The sequence below is a fragment of the Rhinoderma darwinii genome, chromosome 3, assembly GCF_050947455.1.
Source record: "Rhinoderma darwinii isolate aRhiDar2 chromosome 3, aRhiDar2.hap1, whole genome shotgun sequence".
Lineage (NCBI taxonomy): Eukaryota > Metazoa > Chordata > Amphibia > Anura > Rhinodermatidae > Rhinoderma > Rhinoderma darwinii.
In genome coordinates, this window is record NC_134689.1 from 6,054,691 (window position 1) to 6,071,148 (window position 16,458).

Consider the following 16,458-nt stretch of genomic DNA (forward strand, 5'->3'; position numbering starts at 1 on the left):
GTATGTCATGATGTGAGGAGCGGAGATATTCAGGTTCTGATATTCCTCATTTTACGGGGTCGTTCCTGGACAAGGAAAGAGTCAAATTTATGTAAATTAATTATGCAAATGATCGTAAGGAAATCGCTAGAAATAGCGCAGCGCCCACGTCAGGATCAGATCCTCGCGCCCACGGACTGGATCCACGTAGGAGGAAGTCACGTGACCTTTTCCTCAAGTCACACATTGTGTAATGTAATGTGCACCTATGGGTGAGACGGTCAGGTGACTACTCATGGAGCTTGCCACTGCCCATCGGAGGGCGCTGTGTAGCCCGGAACTCATTCTCTTGCCTGATAATCGTTTGAACGAGCTGTACAGGAATAAAAAACATGGCTGCTTTAGTCCAAAAACAGCGCCACGCCCGTTCACAGGTCACATATGGTATTGTAGCTCAGTCCCACCCACATCATCTGAGCTGTAATACCACTCACAACCTATGAACAAGTGTGGCGCTGTTTCTAGAAGAACCCCTATAGGGAAACTGGCCGAGAAAGTGACCACTTAATGGCTGTGGTGTTAACACAATATGGCGGCTCCTGTGGTGATGGGGAGTGGTTTGGATTAGGGGGCGGAGCTTATTGCTGACATTTCTTTATAGTTGGGGGGGGGGGTGTTTTTCACATGAATTTAGGTAATCAAGATTTTTCCGCGCTAATGGCTGATAAAAGGGAGCAATAGATGACATTCACCTGTGCTACAGTCAGCCTTAAATGGCTGATAACAGAGAACAGTAGATGACTACGTAAATGATCAACTGAAAAGCAAACGGAGATCAGGCTGTTCGATGTACTGTCCCTTTAAGACATGTGACATCATCAAACCAATCATGGGATGTCTTCCATCGTACGCCGCCGGCCGCACACAGTAAAGTGGAGAACGCCTTGTAGTTAAACACGAGCTTTTATTACATCAAATATAAAGACGGACACGTTAACATCTGTGCTGTGCTCTGGTCCATTATACAGTCACCTTATAGTGTTATAATAACCTGCGGGGGCCGCGCCTCGATCCACAGGCCTGGACCCCCCTGAACATCTGCGCCATCGGCATTAATAACGTGCGACTATGCGGACTCACGCGTTATATCCTATAATAGTCCCGTATCACCCGTCAGCTGCACGTCCTGTAGACCCCACAGTAACACGATCATCTCATAAATAAACATACAAAACAAGAAGCATAAATACCAGCAGAAGATACAGCCGCGCTGCAAGAAAACCTCACACAAGTGGCTGCTGGCCCTTTAAATGGAAGGTACAATAAAAGAGCGCTTCCCCTTTAAATAAAAAAATCCCTAATAAAGGGATTTTATGGGATTAGAAAAATATAGCCACTTTCTTCCAAAAACAGCGCCACTCCTGTTCATGGTTGTGTCTGGTATTGCAAATTAGATCCATTTAAGTGAACAAGGCTGAGCTGCAATACCACATACGACCTGAGGAGAAGCGTGGCGCTGTTTTTGGAAAAAAGGAGCCATGTTTTTTTAAAGCCCTAGAGTCGCCCTCCGCTGTTACGTTGTTTCTAACGGACAAATAATATGGCCGATAATCCTGCTCTCATGGGGGTTGTCACCCAGCTTTCCCAGAAGCAGATAAACAAGTAAATAGAAGGGGACGATTTAAGGACTTTACATTTTTTTTATTATTTTTCTGGGCAATGCTCCAGACTTTTTTCGCCCCCACTTTTAACACTGACAGTACCTGGAGCCCCCTGTAGGCACAGCCTGCCCTCTCCAGTACCCAGCTGGCACGTAAACTGCAAAAACGGTATAGAAAACTATAGCTATGGTTTTTTGATAATTTTTTTTCGTATTAAATAGAAAATTTGTATAAAAAAGTAACAGCGCGATCGTGACCATGAATATCAAAAAATTCCAATTGCTAAGAGGATAAAAATATTTTTCAAAAATAGCGCCACTCTGGGACATGTGGCTGTGTCTGGTATTGCAGTAAAAGTAACGTAATGAGGCTGCAATACCAAACACAACCACAAGGAGGAAAGCAACGAAACATTAGAAAAGAAGGGTCAGCTTATTTCTACAAATAAACACCGCCATTGTCCTCCATGTGGCTATATCTGGTATTGCAGCTCAGAACCATTATGGGGCTGAGCTGCAATACCACACAAAGCCACATGGCCCAGAGTGGGGCTGTTTTTTTAGAAAACCTCATTCTACCACTCTAAATAGGACTACCCCAAGAAATTGGCTCTGCTGACAGCACTGCCCTCTGTAGCCAGTAGAGGTCTCTGTTGTAAAATTTCTATATTAGTCGCCGACTAATATGCAAGAGGAATTTACATTTTTTTCAGATTTTATTTGATAGAACGCAACGGAAACGTCACATGACCGCGTTCGCTTTTATTGATTTCAACGAAGGGCAACTGCGAAAGCCACACAAAACGCGAAGTGAAATATTTTTTTTTATTTCGGCCGCCATGTTGTGCAAGTTGCGGTGGAAGGTTACACAGACCAATAAGAATGAGGAAGGGGGCGATGCTCCAATCCCTAGACTCTCACTTAACACGTTTCGGCTTTCCGTCTCCAGCTGAGAACTTCGGAATACTAACGCGTTTTGGGTTTCCAATCATCATTTTGCGAAATTTTGGATTTCCACTACAAAAATTGTCGCAAATTTAAAGGTTTTCCTAAAAAATGGTCGATCTCTTGTAGTGGAACATGGACACAAACCACGAGTACGAAAATACGATATAAAACTATTTCAAGTGTCCGCGCGCTGGCGGCCGCCATGTTGTCTTCTGAAGTTGGACTTCTCATGTAACATTCACCGAGGCGCGATGAACCTCACGTCAATGGCTTCTAAGGAAGTGAGAAGCGTCAAAAATTTTACTTTAGCGCACAAATGGCGGCCTCCACTGCGCGGATTCTTGCTCCGAAACATCAACGCTGCGAATGACCGAGGTTCGTTTTTATTGTCATTTTAAAAGGCACGTTCTCCCCTCCCCCCTCCACGGAGCGTAAAAACAGTGATGCAAAAAATAATATATTTATAGAATATTTTTTTTTTTTTAAACACATGAAATAAACATATTAAAGATGGCGGCCGGACTGCGTCACACGTTGGAGTCTTCGTCTGTGATACTGGCGTTAGGGGACCTGGCCGAGTAATCCCTGAACATGTCGTCTTCTTTCAGCATGTGCTGTGGGGGAGACAAGATGGTGAGGGGAGGACGTGATGTTCAGTTTTTGCCCCAATTTATTTTTCTTAAAGGGGCAGTGCTAGAAAACGTTCCTAGATCAGTTTTTTTTTTAAATACGCAAAGTCCATTGAAGTAGATGAAGTAAAGACACTTGGGAATGCGGCGGTACGGCTAGAAACCCCCCACACAAAAATGTGGTTCATAACCACAGTGTGAATAGTCTAAATGCAGCTTTGGATGTGAATGGAGTATACAGCATGATGCAAGATCAGTATAAGGCCTCATGCACACAACCGTGATTTGTGGCTCGGACGGCCGCGGGGTGTCACCCGCAAGTCGCGGGACGTGCACATGGCCACGTGCATTCAGGTCTATGAGCCTGGACCACAAAATACGGCCGTAATAAGACAGCTCCTGGAAGCCACGGTCGTGTGCAGGGGCCTAAGATTCACTGCGTATTGTGAGGGCTTGGTTAAGGTATAAGGGTGAGGGTCTCTGTCTACAGACTGCTGAGAGATAGCAGCAAGTAAAATTTTGTATGCAGCTCTGGATGTGACTAGAGCATACGGTATGATGTAAATTAAGATCTACAGAACCAAAACGACTTAATGTTTCAGGTGTATTTATATTCACTCACAGTCAGGTTGTTGATTCCTTCAGAAAAGGCCCCAATTTGCCTCACGGTTCCTTCAGAATCTTCCATCTTACAAAAACAGCAACATTAGTGACAACCAAGAATATCCTCATCCACAGGGGGCAGTATTATAGTAGTTATATTCTTGTATATAGAGGAGCAGTATTATAGTAGTTATATTCTTGTATATAGAGGAGCAGTATTATAGTAGTTATATTCTTGTATATAGGAGCAGTATTATAGTAGTTATATTCTTGTATATAGGGGGGCAGTATTATAGTAGTTATATTCTTGTATATAGGAGCAGTATTATAGTAGTTATATTCTTGTATATAGGGGCAGTATTATAGTAGTTATATTCTTGTATATAGGGGGCAGTATTATAGTAGTTATATTCTTGTATATAGGAGCAGTATTATAGTAGTTATATTCTTGTATATAGGAGCAGTATTATAGTAGTTATATTCTTGTATATAGGGGGCAGTATTATAGTAGTTATATTCTTGTATATAGGAGCAGTATTATAGTAGTTATATTCTTGTATATAGGGGGCAGTATTATAGTAGTTATATTCTTGTATATAGGGGGCAGTATTATAGTAGTTATATTCTTGTATATAGGAGCAGTATTATAGTAGTTATATTCTTGTATATAGGAGCAGTATTATAGTAGTTATATTCTTGTATATAGGGAGCAGTATTATAGTAGTTATATTCTTGTATATAGGGGGCAGTATTATAGTAGTTATATTCTTGTATATAGGAGCAGTATTATAGTAGTTATATTCTTGTATATAGGGGGCAGTATTATAGTAGTTATATTCTTGTATATAGGGGGCAGTATTATAGTAGTTATATTCTTGTATATAGGAGCAGTATTATAGTAGTTATATTCTTGTATATAGGGAGCAGTATTATAGTAGTTATATTCTTGTATATAGGAGCAGTATTATAGTAGTTATATTCTTGTATATAGGAGCAGTATTATAGTAGTTATATTCTTGTATATAGGAGCAGTATTATAGTAGCTATATTCTTGTATATAGGGCAGTATTATAGTAGTTATATTCTTGTATATAGGAGGTAGTATTATAGTAGTTATATTCTTGTATATAGGAGGCAGTATTATAGTAGTTGTATTCTTGTATATAGGGGCAGTATTATAGTAGTTGTATTCTTGTATATAGGGGCAGTATTATAGTAGTTATATTCTTGTATATAGGAGGCAGTATTATAGTAGTTATATTCTTGTATATAGGAGGCAGTATTATAGTAGTTATATCCTTGTATATAGGGGTAGTATTACAGTAGTTATATTCTTGTATATAGGGGGCAGTATTACAGCAGTTATATTCTTGTATATAGGGGGCAGTATTATAGTAGTTATATTCTTGTATATAGAAGCCAGTATTATAGTAGTTATATTCTTGTATATAGGGGGCAGTATTATAGTAGTTATATTCTTGTATATAGAGGCAGTATTATAGTAGTTATATTCCTGTATATAGGGGGCAGTATTATAGTAGTTATATTCTTGTATATAGGGGGCAGTATTATAGTAGTTATATTCTTGTATATAGGGAGCAGTATTATAGTAGTTATATTCTTGTATATAGGGGTAGTATTATAGTAGTTATATTCTTGTATATAGGGGGCAGTATTATAGTAGTTATATTCTTGTATATAGAGGCAGTATTATAGTAGTTATATTCTTGTATATAGGGGGCAGTATTATAGTAGTTATATTCTTGTATATAGGGAGCAGTATTATAGTAGTTATATTCTTGTATATAGAGGCAGTATTATAGTAGTTATATTCTTGTATATAGGGGGCAGTATTATAGTAGTTATATTCTTGTATATAGGAGGCAGTATTATAGTAGTTATATTCTTGTATATATGTGCAGTATTATAGTAGTTATATCCTTGTATATAGGGGTAGTATTATAGTAGTTATATTCTTGTATATAGGGGGCAGTATTACAGCAGTTATATTCTTGTATATAGGGGCAGTATTATAGTAGTTATATTCTTGTATATAGGGGGCAGTATTATAGTAGTTATATTCTTGTATATAGGGGCAGTATTATAGTAGTTATATTCTTGTATATAGAGGCAGTATTATAGTAGTTATATTCTTGTATATAGGGGGCAGTATTATAGTAGTTATATTCTTGTATATAGGAGCAGTATTATAGTAGTTATATTCTTGTATATAGGGGGCAGTATTATAGTAGTTCTATGCTTGTATATAGGAGCAGTATTATAGTAGTTATATTCTTGTATATAGGGGGCAGTATTATAGTAGTTCTATTCTTGTATATAGGAGCAGTATTATAGTAATTCTATTCTTGTATATATGGGGCAGTATTATAGTAGTTATATTCTTGTATATAGGGGGCAGTATTATAGTAGTTATATTCTTGTATATAGGAGCAGTATTATAGTAGTTATATTCTTGTATATAGGAGCAGTATTATAGTAGTTATATTCTTGTATATAGGGGCAGTGTTATAGTAGTTATATTCTTGTATATAGGGGCAGTGTTATAGTAGTTATATTCTTGTATATAGAGGCAGTATTATAGTAGTTATATTCTTGTATATAGGAGCAGTATTATAGTAGTTATATTCTTGTATATAGGGGCAGTATTATAGTAGTTATATTCTTGTATATAGGAGCAGTATTATAGTAGTTATATTCTAGTATATAGGGGGCAGTATTATAGTAGTTATATTCTTGTATATAGGGGGCAGTATTATAGTAATTATATTCTTGTATATAGGGGCAGTATTATAGTAATTATATTCTTGTATATAGGGGCAGTATTATAGTAGTTATATTCTTGTATATAGGGGGCAGTATTATAGTAGGTATATTCTTGTATATAGGGGGCAGTACTATAGTAGTTATATTCTTGTATATAGGGGCAGTATTATAGTAGTTATATTCTTGTATATAGGGGTAGTATTATAATAGTTATATTCTTGTATATAGGGGCAGTATTATAGTAGGTATATTCTTGTATATAGGGGGCAGTATTATAGTAGTTATATTCTTGTATATAGAGGCAGTATTATAGTAGTTATATTCTTGTATATAGGGGGCAGTATTATAGTAGTTATATTCTTGTATATAGGGGCAGTATTATAGTAGTTATATTCTTGTATATAGGAGCAGTATTATAGTAGTTATAGTCTTGTATATAGGAGCAGTATTATAGTAGTTATAGTCTTGTATATAGGGGCAGTATTATAGTAGTTATATTCTTGTATATAGGGGCCAGTATTATAGTAGTTATATTCTTGTATATAGGGGGCAGTATTATAGTAGTTATATTCTGGTATATAGGGGCAGTATTATAGTAGTTATATTCTTGTATATAGGGGGCAGTATTATAGTAGTTATATTCTTGTATATATGGGCAGTATTATAGTAGTTATATTCTTGTATATAGGGGCAGTATTATAGTAGTTATATTCTGGTATATAGGGGCAGTATTATAGTAGTTATATTCTGGTATATAGGGAGCAGTATTATAGCAGTTATATTCTTGTATATAGGGGGCAGTATTATAGTAGTTATATTCTTGTATATAGGGGGCAGTATTATAGTAGTTATATTCTTGTATATAGGGGGCAGTATTATAGTAGTTATATTCTTGTATATAGGAGCAGTATTATAGTAGTTATATTCTTGTATATAGGGGGCAGTATTATAGTAGTTTTGTTCTTGTATATAGGGGCACTATTATAGTAGTTATATTCTTGTATATAGGGGCAGTAATATAGTAGTTATATTCTTGTATATAGGGGGCAGTATTATAGTAGTTATATTCTTGTATATAGGGGGCAGTATTATAGTAGTTATATTCTTGTATATAGGAGGCAGTATTATAGTAGTTATATTCTTGTATATAGGGGCAGTATTATAGTAGTTATATTCTTGTATATAGGGAGCAGTATTATAGTAGCTATATTCTTGTATATAGAGGGCAGTATTATAGTAGTTATATTCTTGTATATAGGGGCAGTATTATAGTAGTTATATTCTTGTATATAGGGGGCAGTATTATAGTAGTTATATTCTTGTATATAGGGGGCAGTATTATAGTAGTTATATTCTTGTATATAGGGGGCAGTATTATAGTAGTTATATTCTTGTATATAGAGGCAGTATTATAGTAGTTATATTCTTGTATATAGGGGCAGTATTATAGTAGTTATATTCTTGTATATAGAGGCAGTATTATAGTAGTTATATTCTTGTACATAGGGGGCAGTATTGTATTCTTGTACATAGGGGGCAGTGTGGTGACGTACCTGTTCCAGCCTGTCTAGGTCCTCGTCATCTAACATCCTGAGGTCCAGGCCTGCTCGGAAGGGCTTGATGATGCTATCTGCCGACGAGTGTCCGAGCTCCATAGGACATACATACTCTTCATTCTCTTCTTGCTTTTTTTTGCGTAAAGTCCCAAAATTGGTAAACGCCAATTTCCTCGGCTTTGAAGAAAATGAATAGATAAGTAGGTATATAAGGTTGTGATACGTTAAAGTGAAGTGGTGACTGTGGACTGTAAATTTCCATAAACGTGCAAAATCGGGATAATAGTAAAAATATCAGATCGCCCACTGGACCCGGCAGAGTGTTGGACGCAGTTGATACTCTTGGCCACTGATATTACACAGTGACCCCACAGCCGGGCACACTGGCAATGATGCTGCGGTCAACGCTTTAGGTTTCTTCTCTTGCGGACGCCTCACCTTAACCTTGGCCGTCGCGGTCAGCAGCACATATTCCGGAGAGGACAGCGCCTCCTGCTTCTGTTGTTGCGCCTGTTGACCGACCAGTAGATTGAAATGAGTGGCCAAGTGTCGCCGTAGAAGGGTCTTGTTTGGCGGGATGTTCAGAAGCTGAGCCATGGTCTCCACGTTAAACCGAGGCTCCAAGACCTGGCGGAAAGAAATACATCCAAAGATTTTTGACTGAAGGGTTGGGCGCTGGTTGTGCAGCTCTGGGGTCTGAGAATAGGGAGAGGTCTCGCTGACCCTAAAATAAGACGTCTTCCCATTTACGGCCAGCTTTATGGGTTTAGACAACTCCTAACAGAGTCTATGGCGGTAATAGAAAGGGGCCCCTATTAGGACCCGTCTATAAGCCGAGCAGGGAGATCGAGGGCGCTGCGGGCATCGGTTCACTACACAGAGGGCCCATTGGGTAATTCTTCACTTTCCCTGCAACAGTTTTTAGGTGTTATGCTAATGACCTGCAGGGGGCATGAGATGTCAGGTCCTGCAGACAGAGCATACTGGAAACCAGTAAGAAAAATCAGCTGCAGACTGAGAGCGAACAGGAAAGCAGCAAAATTTATCTGCAGCTTTGGATGTGACTGGAGTAGAAGACATAATGTAGCCGGATACAAGTAGAGCAAAGTAAACTGACTGATTTAACTAGTGAAATGATGAGGAGCTACACCCCAACTTACCATGAGTCCACCGTGAACGCCACTTCCCCTCAAGTTCGGGGCGTATTCTGCAAGGTCAACAGATCGCAACCACTCCATCACCCGGTGATTAGTCCACTGAGCCACTTCAGAGGGGGTAATATTACTCTGTTTAAAAGAATGAAAAAAAAAATAATGAATAATAGAAGATGCAAAACTATTCAAACCCTAGGAATAAATTCTCGGACGGTCGGCGGATGACGTTACCTCTTCGGAGGGTCTCCTGCGCAGACAGTTGGCCTCAAAACTGTTGATTCGCAGGACTTGAATGGCTCGTTTTATACTGAGATGGTGCAGGACGCTGACGACTTTTAGGGAGAGCAAATCATCCTGAAAAAAATCAGATACAAGATAAATGTCAAAATTTAAAGGGACACCACATTGAAAAAATAAATAAAAATCTTTGCTTAGTTATGTTGGACACAGGAGACTTTATATTCTCTTCAGCTTTAGTTGAATCCTCAGCAGAGTTTTGGGGCAGACTTTAGGGTTTTGCTGCTTTTTTTCTATGTCATTTTCCATATTGGCAAGTTCTGATAGTCCAGGCCACTCCCACAATGAGTCTGAGCTCAGTGATTGACACCAGACCCCACCCACAATGAGTCTGAGCCCAGTGATTGACACCAGACCCCACCCACAATGAGTCTGAGCCCAGTGATTGACACCAGACCCCACCCACAATGAGTCTGAGCCCAGTGATTGACACCAGACCACACCCACAATGAGTCTGAGCCCAGTGATTGACACCAGACCACACCCACAATGAGTCTGAGCCCAGTGATTGACACCAGGCCACTCCCACAATGAGTCTGAGCTCAGTGATTGACACCAGACCCCACCCACAATGAGTCTGAGCCCAGTGATTGACACCAGACCCCACCCACAATGAGTCTGAGCCCAGTGATTGACACCAGACCACACCCACAAGATAATCAGGGGTCTATGGCCAACCTACCGCACATGAAAGTATTGAAAAAAGCTGCAAGAGATGTAATGAATAATGGAAGTTTACAGCATGGCAAGTGGGAGGAAAAAAAAGATCTGAAGAGTCACAGGAGATTTTGGTGCCTCCCTATGAAAGGTGGTACATTCCAGTCCTGAGATATTTACATAGCGCTCCCTCACTGTCCATGGTGCCCCAAGGGCTATAGAAGTCGTCGCTGGCATTGCGAACACGGAGAGCGCCAGAACTGGGGACCCGCCAGAATAAACAGGAGCTTATTGTACGGAGATGACGGAGTTTACTGGGATTCCCACCTGGACAAACACACCCAGCGGACACAATGGGCGCTCAACGAAAACCTTGCAGACCCGGGGTCGTCATCCGGCTGACTAGAAGAGGACGACGCAAGGACTTCATTCCTTTTTTTTTCCGTTAGGGACAATGAAGTTATAATCTGCGCAGTCAGGTGACTTACCACGGTCATATAATGCAGCATCCGCCCGTCAAGCTTCGCTTCATCAAACTGAGTCTTATACTGAGGAAGACCAATGTCATCCAACCATCCTAAAGAAACGGGCAGGAAACACGATCATAGTGAATGGACTCCTGAAATACTCTGTGCTGCTGGGATGACACTGCTCCTTCCACTACTGCAAGTAACATCCAGGCTGTGGCTTTCCACAATATCCTATCCTGAAATAGTCTGTGCTGCTGTGGGACCTTGCTCATTACCCTATGTACCTCTCAGTCTGTGAACTCGTACAAGATCTGCACACTACTGTCCTAAAATACTCTGTGCTGCTGGGTGACACTTCTCAATCCACTATGTAACTCTCAGTCTTATTTCCCATATCCTCAGTCCACTCCTATGCTAAAATACTCTGTGCTGCTGGGTGACGCTGCTCCTTCTAGTATGTAACACTCAGGCTGTGGCTTTCTACAATATCAGCACACAACTCCTGAAATACTCTGTGCTGCTGGGTTGACACGGCTCCTTCCAATACTGCATGTAACAGCCAGGCTGTGGCTTTCCAAAATCATCAGCACACTCATTTCCTGAAATACTCTGCGCTGCTGGGGTGATGCTGCTCCTTCTACTGTGTAACACTCAGGCTGTGGCTTTCTACAATATCAGCACACTCATTTCCTGAAATACTCTGTGCTGCTGTGGGACCCTGCTCATTCCCCTATGTAGCTTTCAGTCTGTAACCTCCTACAAGACCTGCACACAACTCTCTTAAAATACTCTGTGCTGCTGGGGCGACACTGCTCAATCCACCATGTAACTCTGTCTTATTTCCCACATCCTCAGCACACTCCTCTCCTGAAATACTCTGCGATGCTGGGGGTCCGTGCACTTTCCACTATGTAACTTTTAGTCTGTGACCTATACCAAGATCAGCACGCTCATCTCCTGAAATACTCTGTTCTGCTTAAGACATGATCTGAGGATGCCCACGTCAGTATAAATTGCACATTGGAGTGGACTTACTTGTGACCCACTTGTAATCCAACTTTCCATAATTGCTGTCGTCTTCAGAGCCCAACGACTGCAGTGCCAGCTGGAGCTTCTTGCGGTGCAGCGGGTGTTTGATGCCAAGCTCCTACATTGAACAGCAGATCATTAGGTCTGCGAGATGCTGAAATCTGCACAAAGGTCCCGCCCATAGAAACGGAGCGGTGGAATACAACCCCCAACAGTTGTAGTGGACTTGTACGAGACCCAGCTTTACCCAGACCCTGCACGGCAGAGTTATCTACATAGCTGGAGCCCCTTTTATAACGTGGCCTCCCCTCACCTTCTCCAGGTCGTGCTGCGACGCGTGGAGTAACGTCTGCCCGGACACGATCCACTGCTTGCAGCTGTTCACGTAGCTGCCCAGTCCCTGCTCCCGCAGCCAGGTACAGACTTGCTCCTTCGTCCACTTGGCAAATGGTGTGTCCAGGTCCCTGTTAGGAGTTCTAGGTTATGTGGCTGCCCAGGACGTCAAGTATTCAACTCAAAACGCTTCTACACGGAGACTTGCAAAAGTCCTCAACCCCCTGAAAGCCTAAAAATACCTTCTCAAACGAGATGTCAGCAGATTATTTTTTCAAAATGCAATTAAAACCCTGACTTTTTAGGGGGTTGAATACTTTTGCAATTAATGTTTGCTGCTGTACATAGAAGTCCAGATTTATAAAATTTCTATATATGCGGCTGCATTACCAGCTTTCTCCATAAATTCGAATGGAGCGCCCACAAGCTGCCACCTCTGCATGGTCAACTGGAACCATATCCGGCCCCTTCTTACAGGTGCATGTCACAGGTCATCGAACCCCCTCTGAAGCAAATACATAGACACCCCAATGTCTCCTGCACCTTCCCTCCTGGTCTTGATCAATTATTAACCTGAAGCCACATGATTTCTTGTACAATCTTCTCGATGTCTTACATACGCCCTATAGACACTGGATAACTGGGTGTGACTGTGACTACTTAGCACGCCTGTCTTGCCTGCCGCATTTGACCCTCCCTGTCAGGGGACAGAGCTTACATGTTATGCCTAAAATGCTAAAGGGGTGGAGCTTAAACCAAAGGGGGTGGAGCTTGTATAGGTTTGCCTAAGAAGCCAAAGGGGTGGAGCTTGTATAGTTATGCCTGAGAAGCCAAAGGGGTGGAGCTTGTATAGTTATGCCTGAGAAGCCAAAGGGGTGGAGCTTGTATAGTTATGCCTAAGAAGCCAAAGGGGGTGGAGCTTGTATAGTTATGCCTGAGAAGCCAAAGGGGTGGAGCTTGTATAGTTATGCCTAAGAAGCCAAAGGGGGTGGAGCTTGTATAGTTATGCCTGAGAAGCCAAAGGGGTGGAGCTTGTATAGTTATGCCTAAGAAGCCAAAGGGGTGGAGCTTGTATAGTTATGCCTAAGAAGCCAAAGGGGTGGAGCTTCTACAGTTTTGCCTAAGAAGCCAAAGGGGTGGAGCTTCTATAGTTTTGCCTAAGAAGCCAAAGGGGTGGAGCTTCTATAGTTTTGCCTAAGAAGCCAAAGGGGTGGAGCTTGAAGCTTCTTGCCCTACAAGATGTCACAAGGGAGGTGCTGGTTTCTTCGTGCCCTCGATGGGGCATTTTGTGGGTGCCTCGGAGTTCGTTAGTTCCTGGTGACAGGTTATAAGAACTTCCAAAGTTTTAAGAAATTTCTCATTGCAATACTTAAGTGGTTGGTTATTCTTGGGTTCAATGAAAATGTCAAGACAGTTCAAGTGATACCGACCCGTGCGCCTGACCCAGATCCCGAGACCAGCCCAGTCTCGGCCCGGCAGTGGATCTGGTTCCTCCCCTCTTAAACTCTTCTTCAGCAAGGTCGTCCTCTTGGTTTAAGGTGGTGGACTGACTCCTCCTCAGCCTGGAAGCAGCAAAACCAGAACAAGTCACAGTCTGACCCCATAAATATATATTATAATGAGCACTAAAATATCCCCATAATATCATCATCATCCCATCCCTCCCACTCCTTTTGTTAAAAAGTGTCACAGCAGTTTTGCTACTCTGGCATTATATTCATGAACCAGGAAGCTCAGGATGAACATCGCTACAAGCCCCGCCCACATAAGGAAATGTGCAGTAAAGCAGAAGGCGATCAAATCCAGAGGTGGCCCAATCATTGGTACAGGACAAAAAGGACCCTTGGGTACAACCCGACTCCCACGTCCGCCCCCGGCATGAAGTCGACCTTTGTCGTGTTCTCACCTCCCAAACAATTTCTTAATCCCGCGCGGCTTCTTTTTCGAGTCGGGAGAAGACGGCGAGCTGTGAACACTTCCAGCGTCCGGTGAGCGGGGGGAGGAAGTCGCCAGGTCCAGATGGTCGGTTGAGCCATTTTCTTTCTCCGCTGTAAGATTTTACCCAGGTGATTAGTCAAATTCACTCACTGCGGCCTCCAATAGACCGGAAATCCTGCTAATCCGGCATCAGACCGATAGGGAAATGGTCTATGGTCCGCCATTTTTAGGGGCGGAATCCCATGTACACGGCGTGACCTCTGATGACTGCAATGTTATCAGCCCCCCCAAAGTGCCAGTCAGGGGATGGTAAATAGAAGGTCACTTTTCTTAAAGGGCCCTCACACCCATTCAACAAACCCAAAAGGGTCACATGACACTTGAACGGTCCTGACTTTTGTGCGTCTTACCTATGGAATCAGGGGAGTGGGGCTCACCTCTTTTAATTCCCTGCCTGGCACTTTGGGAAGGGTCCCAGATCTATGTGATTTTCCAATGTACAGTTTTGCAACCTTTTTTTTTTTATTGTACAACAGAAATCCAGGTCTGGTGTCCGTACAGAGAATGCTCTGCTGCAGTGCATTGAGGGAGATGTAGTATTTACACCGGGCACTGTAGTTATCTGATAAAGGGAAAAACAACATTGCACAGCAAAATAATCAGCTGTTGGGGGTGGATCTGTCAACACAGTGCTAACAGATTCCAAGCAGCAACCAGCAGAATTGTAAACGCAGCTCTGGATGTGACTGGAGTACAAAATCTATATAATACACAAAAATTTAATATAAAAACAAACGAATGTGAACGTGTCTAATGAAGTCATCACTACTGACAGTTTCTCTCAATCTTAGTCGACATTAATGGATATTAAAGGGTTACTAAACCTGAAGTCTGTGTATTATAATAGTGCGGGAGCGTTATAAGACAAGCGGCTGATATCTATGGTAGTTAGCGTCTCCGGAGGTTCTCAGCGCTGGAGATGTCGGACCACGAAGGGCAGAGATGTTTCTGCACTTCCCGTCACTCATCCCTGAAATGGCTGATAACAGGGAGCAATAGAGCAAATGGATAAAAGACAGACTTCAGCTATAGTGTCCCTTTTACATTCAATATTTTATTACAAGAGGGTTAATAAATATATACTACAAATGTATATGGGTTTGACCACACGACTATTAGGATTATAATCCTTGAACTAAATTACCAAATATTGAAAAAATATTTTTTTTCAAATTCGCAATTTGTCACTGTGAACACAAGATGGCGCCAGATTAGCTCAGCAGCTACAGGTTTAGGATCACCAGGGGTTACTCTCTACCAGGCACTATTAGCTGGAGACTACGAAACACACATTAGTAGAGGGGGGAAGGATTTGAGGAGCGCACACGGGTGAGTGATTATGTATGGGGTGTCCTAGGTTTAGTTAGGTGGCAAAACGTAAAATGTTAGAGGATGATGGGAGCACAGCACGCCGGTGGCGGAGGATTTGGGTTGGACATGCAGTTTTACTATACCTAAAGTGGGGGCGCTCGCACTTCGGCTGCGATCTTCACGTTCCCATTAAATGTAGAAAATCAAAACGTAGCCCAGGGATAGAGAAGTTGCAGAAAGAGATTTAATATACTGGAAGAGAACAGCAGGGGGAGCAAGAGAGACACAGAAAACACAGAAGAAACAAGGAGACGTAGACATGAAACACACAGCGAAAACTGATCCGTGACGGCCCCAAATCTGTATGGAGGAAATGGGTAAGTAGATAAAAAGTAGCAGCAGGGGGCGCTGCAATCTCTCCAGACCACCCATATATACAGATCTGCAGTGCTAATGGGTTAAATAATTCCATGTATGTGTCCGTCCATTGACCACACTTCGGCTGTGCTACTTTTTCTGATAAGACAAAACACCCTGACAGAACCCATTAAAGTCAATAGGTTCCTTTGGGCGCTGTTACCGCCCGTCATGCAATGGCTTCGGCATCCCATGACAGAACATAAGAACGGAAAATCTTATCGCAGATGTGAACGAAGCCTTAAAGGGACACTAAATGGTGTCACTAGGAGGCAGCCTGATGTTACAGAAGTATTCAATGCGTTCCAGACAAGCTAGCCCCGCCTTCTTTAGTTAAGCCCTGCCCCCTTTTGGGGGACTAGAGCTTGCATTCATTTCTAGATTTAATGTCCCTTTAAGACCGTTCCAGCAAATGAATTGCTCTGATACAGGAACGTGCCGATAGGTGGTATCTATTAGGGAACTGGGACTATAAGTATGACTGGACGGCAATGACAAACCCATGGCTCTAAACATGGAGTCTTCCTACCTAGATTCGGGGTGCTTGCCGTTTTCTTGTGGATATTCTTTAGCTTGAAGAACCCTCGGCCAAAGGAGGATCTGGCTTTGCGGGTTCCGAAAGCTTCTTCTTCG

The 16,458-nt window shown here is 41.9% G+C and overlaps 1 protein-coding gene across 1 annotated transcript in view; it reads right to left on the minus strand.

The window, feature by feature from the left end:
* Window positions 1-923: 923 nt before the first annotated feature.
* Window positions 924-16,458, minus strand: part of PPFIBP1 (PPFIB scaffold protein 1) — a 74,185-nt gene continuing 58,650 nt past the window's right edge. The window contains exons 12-24 of the mRNA XM_075855607.1: window positions 16,355-16,453; window positions 15,552-15,584; window positions 14,006-14,147; window positions 13,530-13,661; window positions 12,080-12,230; window positions 11,773-11,884; window positions 10,756-10,844; window positions 9,545-9,667; window positions 9,320-9,445; window positions 8,598-8,786; window positions 8,157-8,336; window positions 3,839-3,904; window positions 924-3,201 (exon numbers count right to left, since the gene is read on the minus strand). Coding sequence (XP_075711722.1) covers window positions 3,115-3,201; window positions 3,839-3,904; window positions 8,157-8,336; window positions 8,598-8,786; window positions 9,320-9,445; window positions 9,545-9,667; window positions 10,756-10,844; window positions 11,773-11,884; window positions 12,080-12,230; window positions 13,530-13,661; window positions 14,006-14,147; window positions 15,552-15,584; window positions 16,355-16,453 — 1,529 coding nt within the window. The 3' untranslated portion in view covers window positions 924-3,114. The remainder of the gene's footprint in view (window positions 3,202-3,838; window positions 3,905-8,156; window positions 8,337-8,597; window positions 8,787-9,319; window positions 9,446-9,544; window positions 9,668-10,755; window positions 10,845-11,772; window positions 11,885-12,079; window positions 12,231-13,529; window positions 13,662-14,005; window positions 14,148-15,551; window positions 15,585-16,354; window positions 16,454-16,458) is intronic.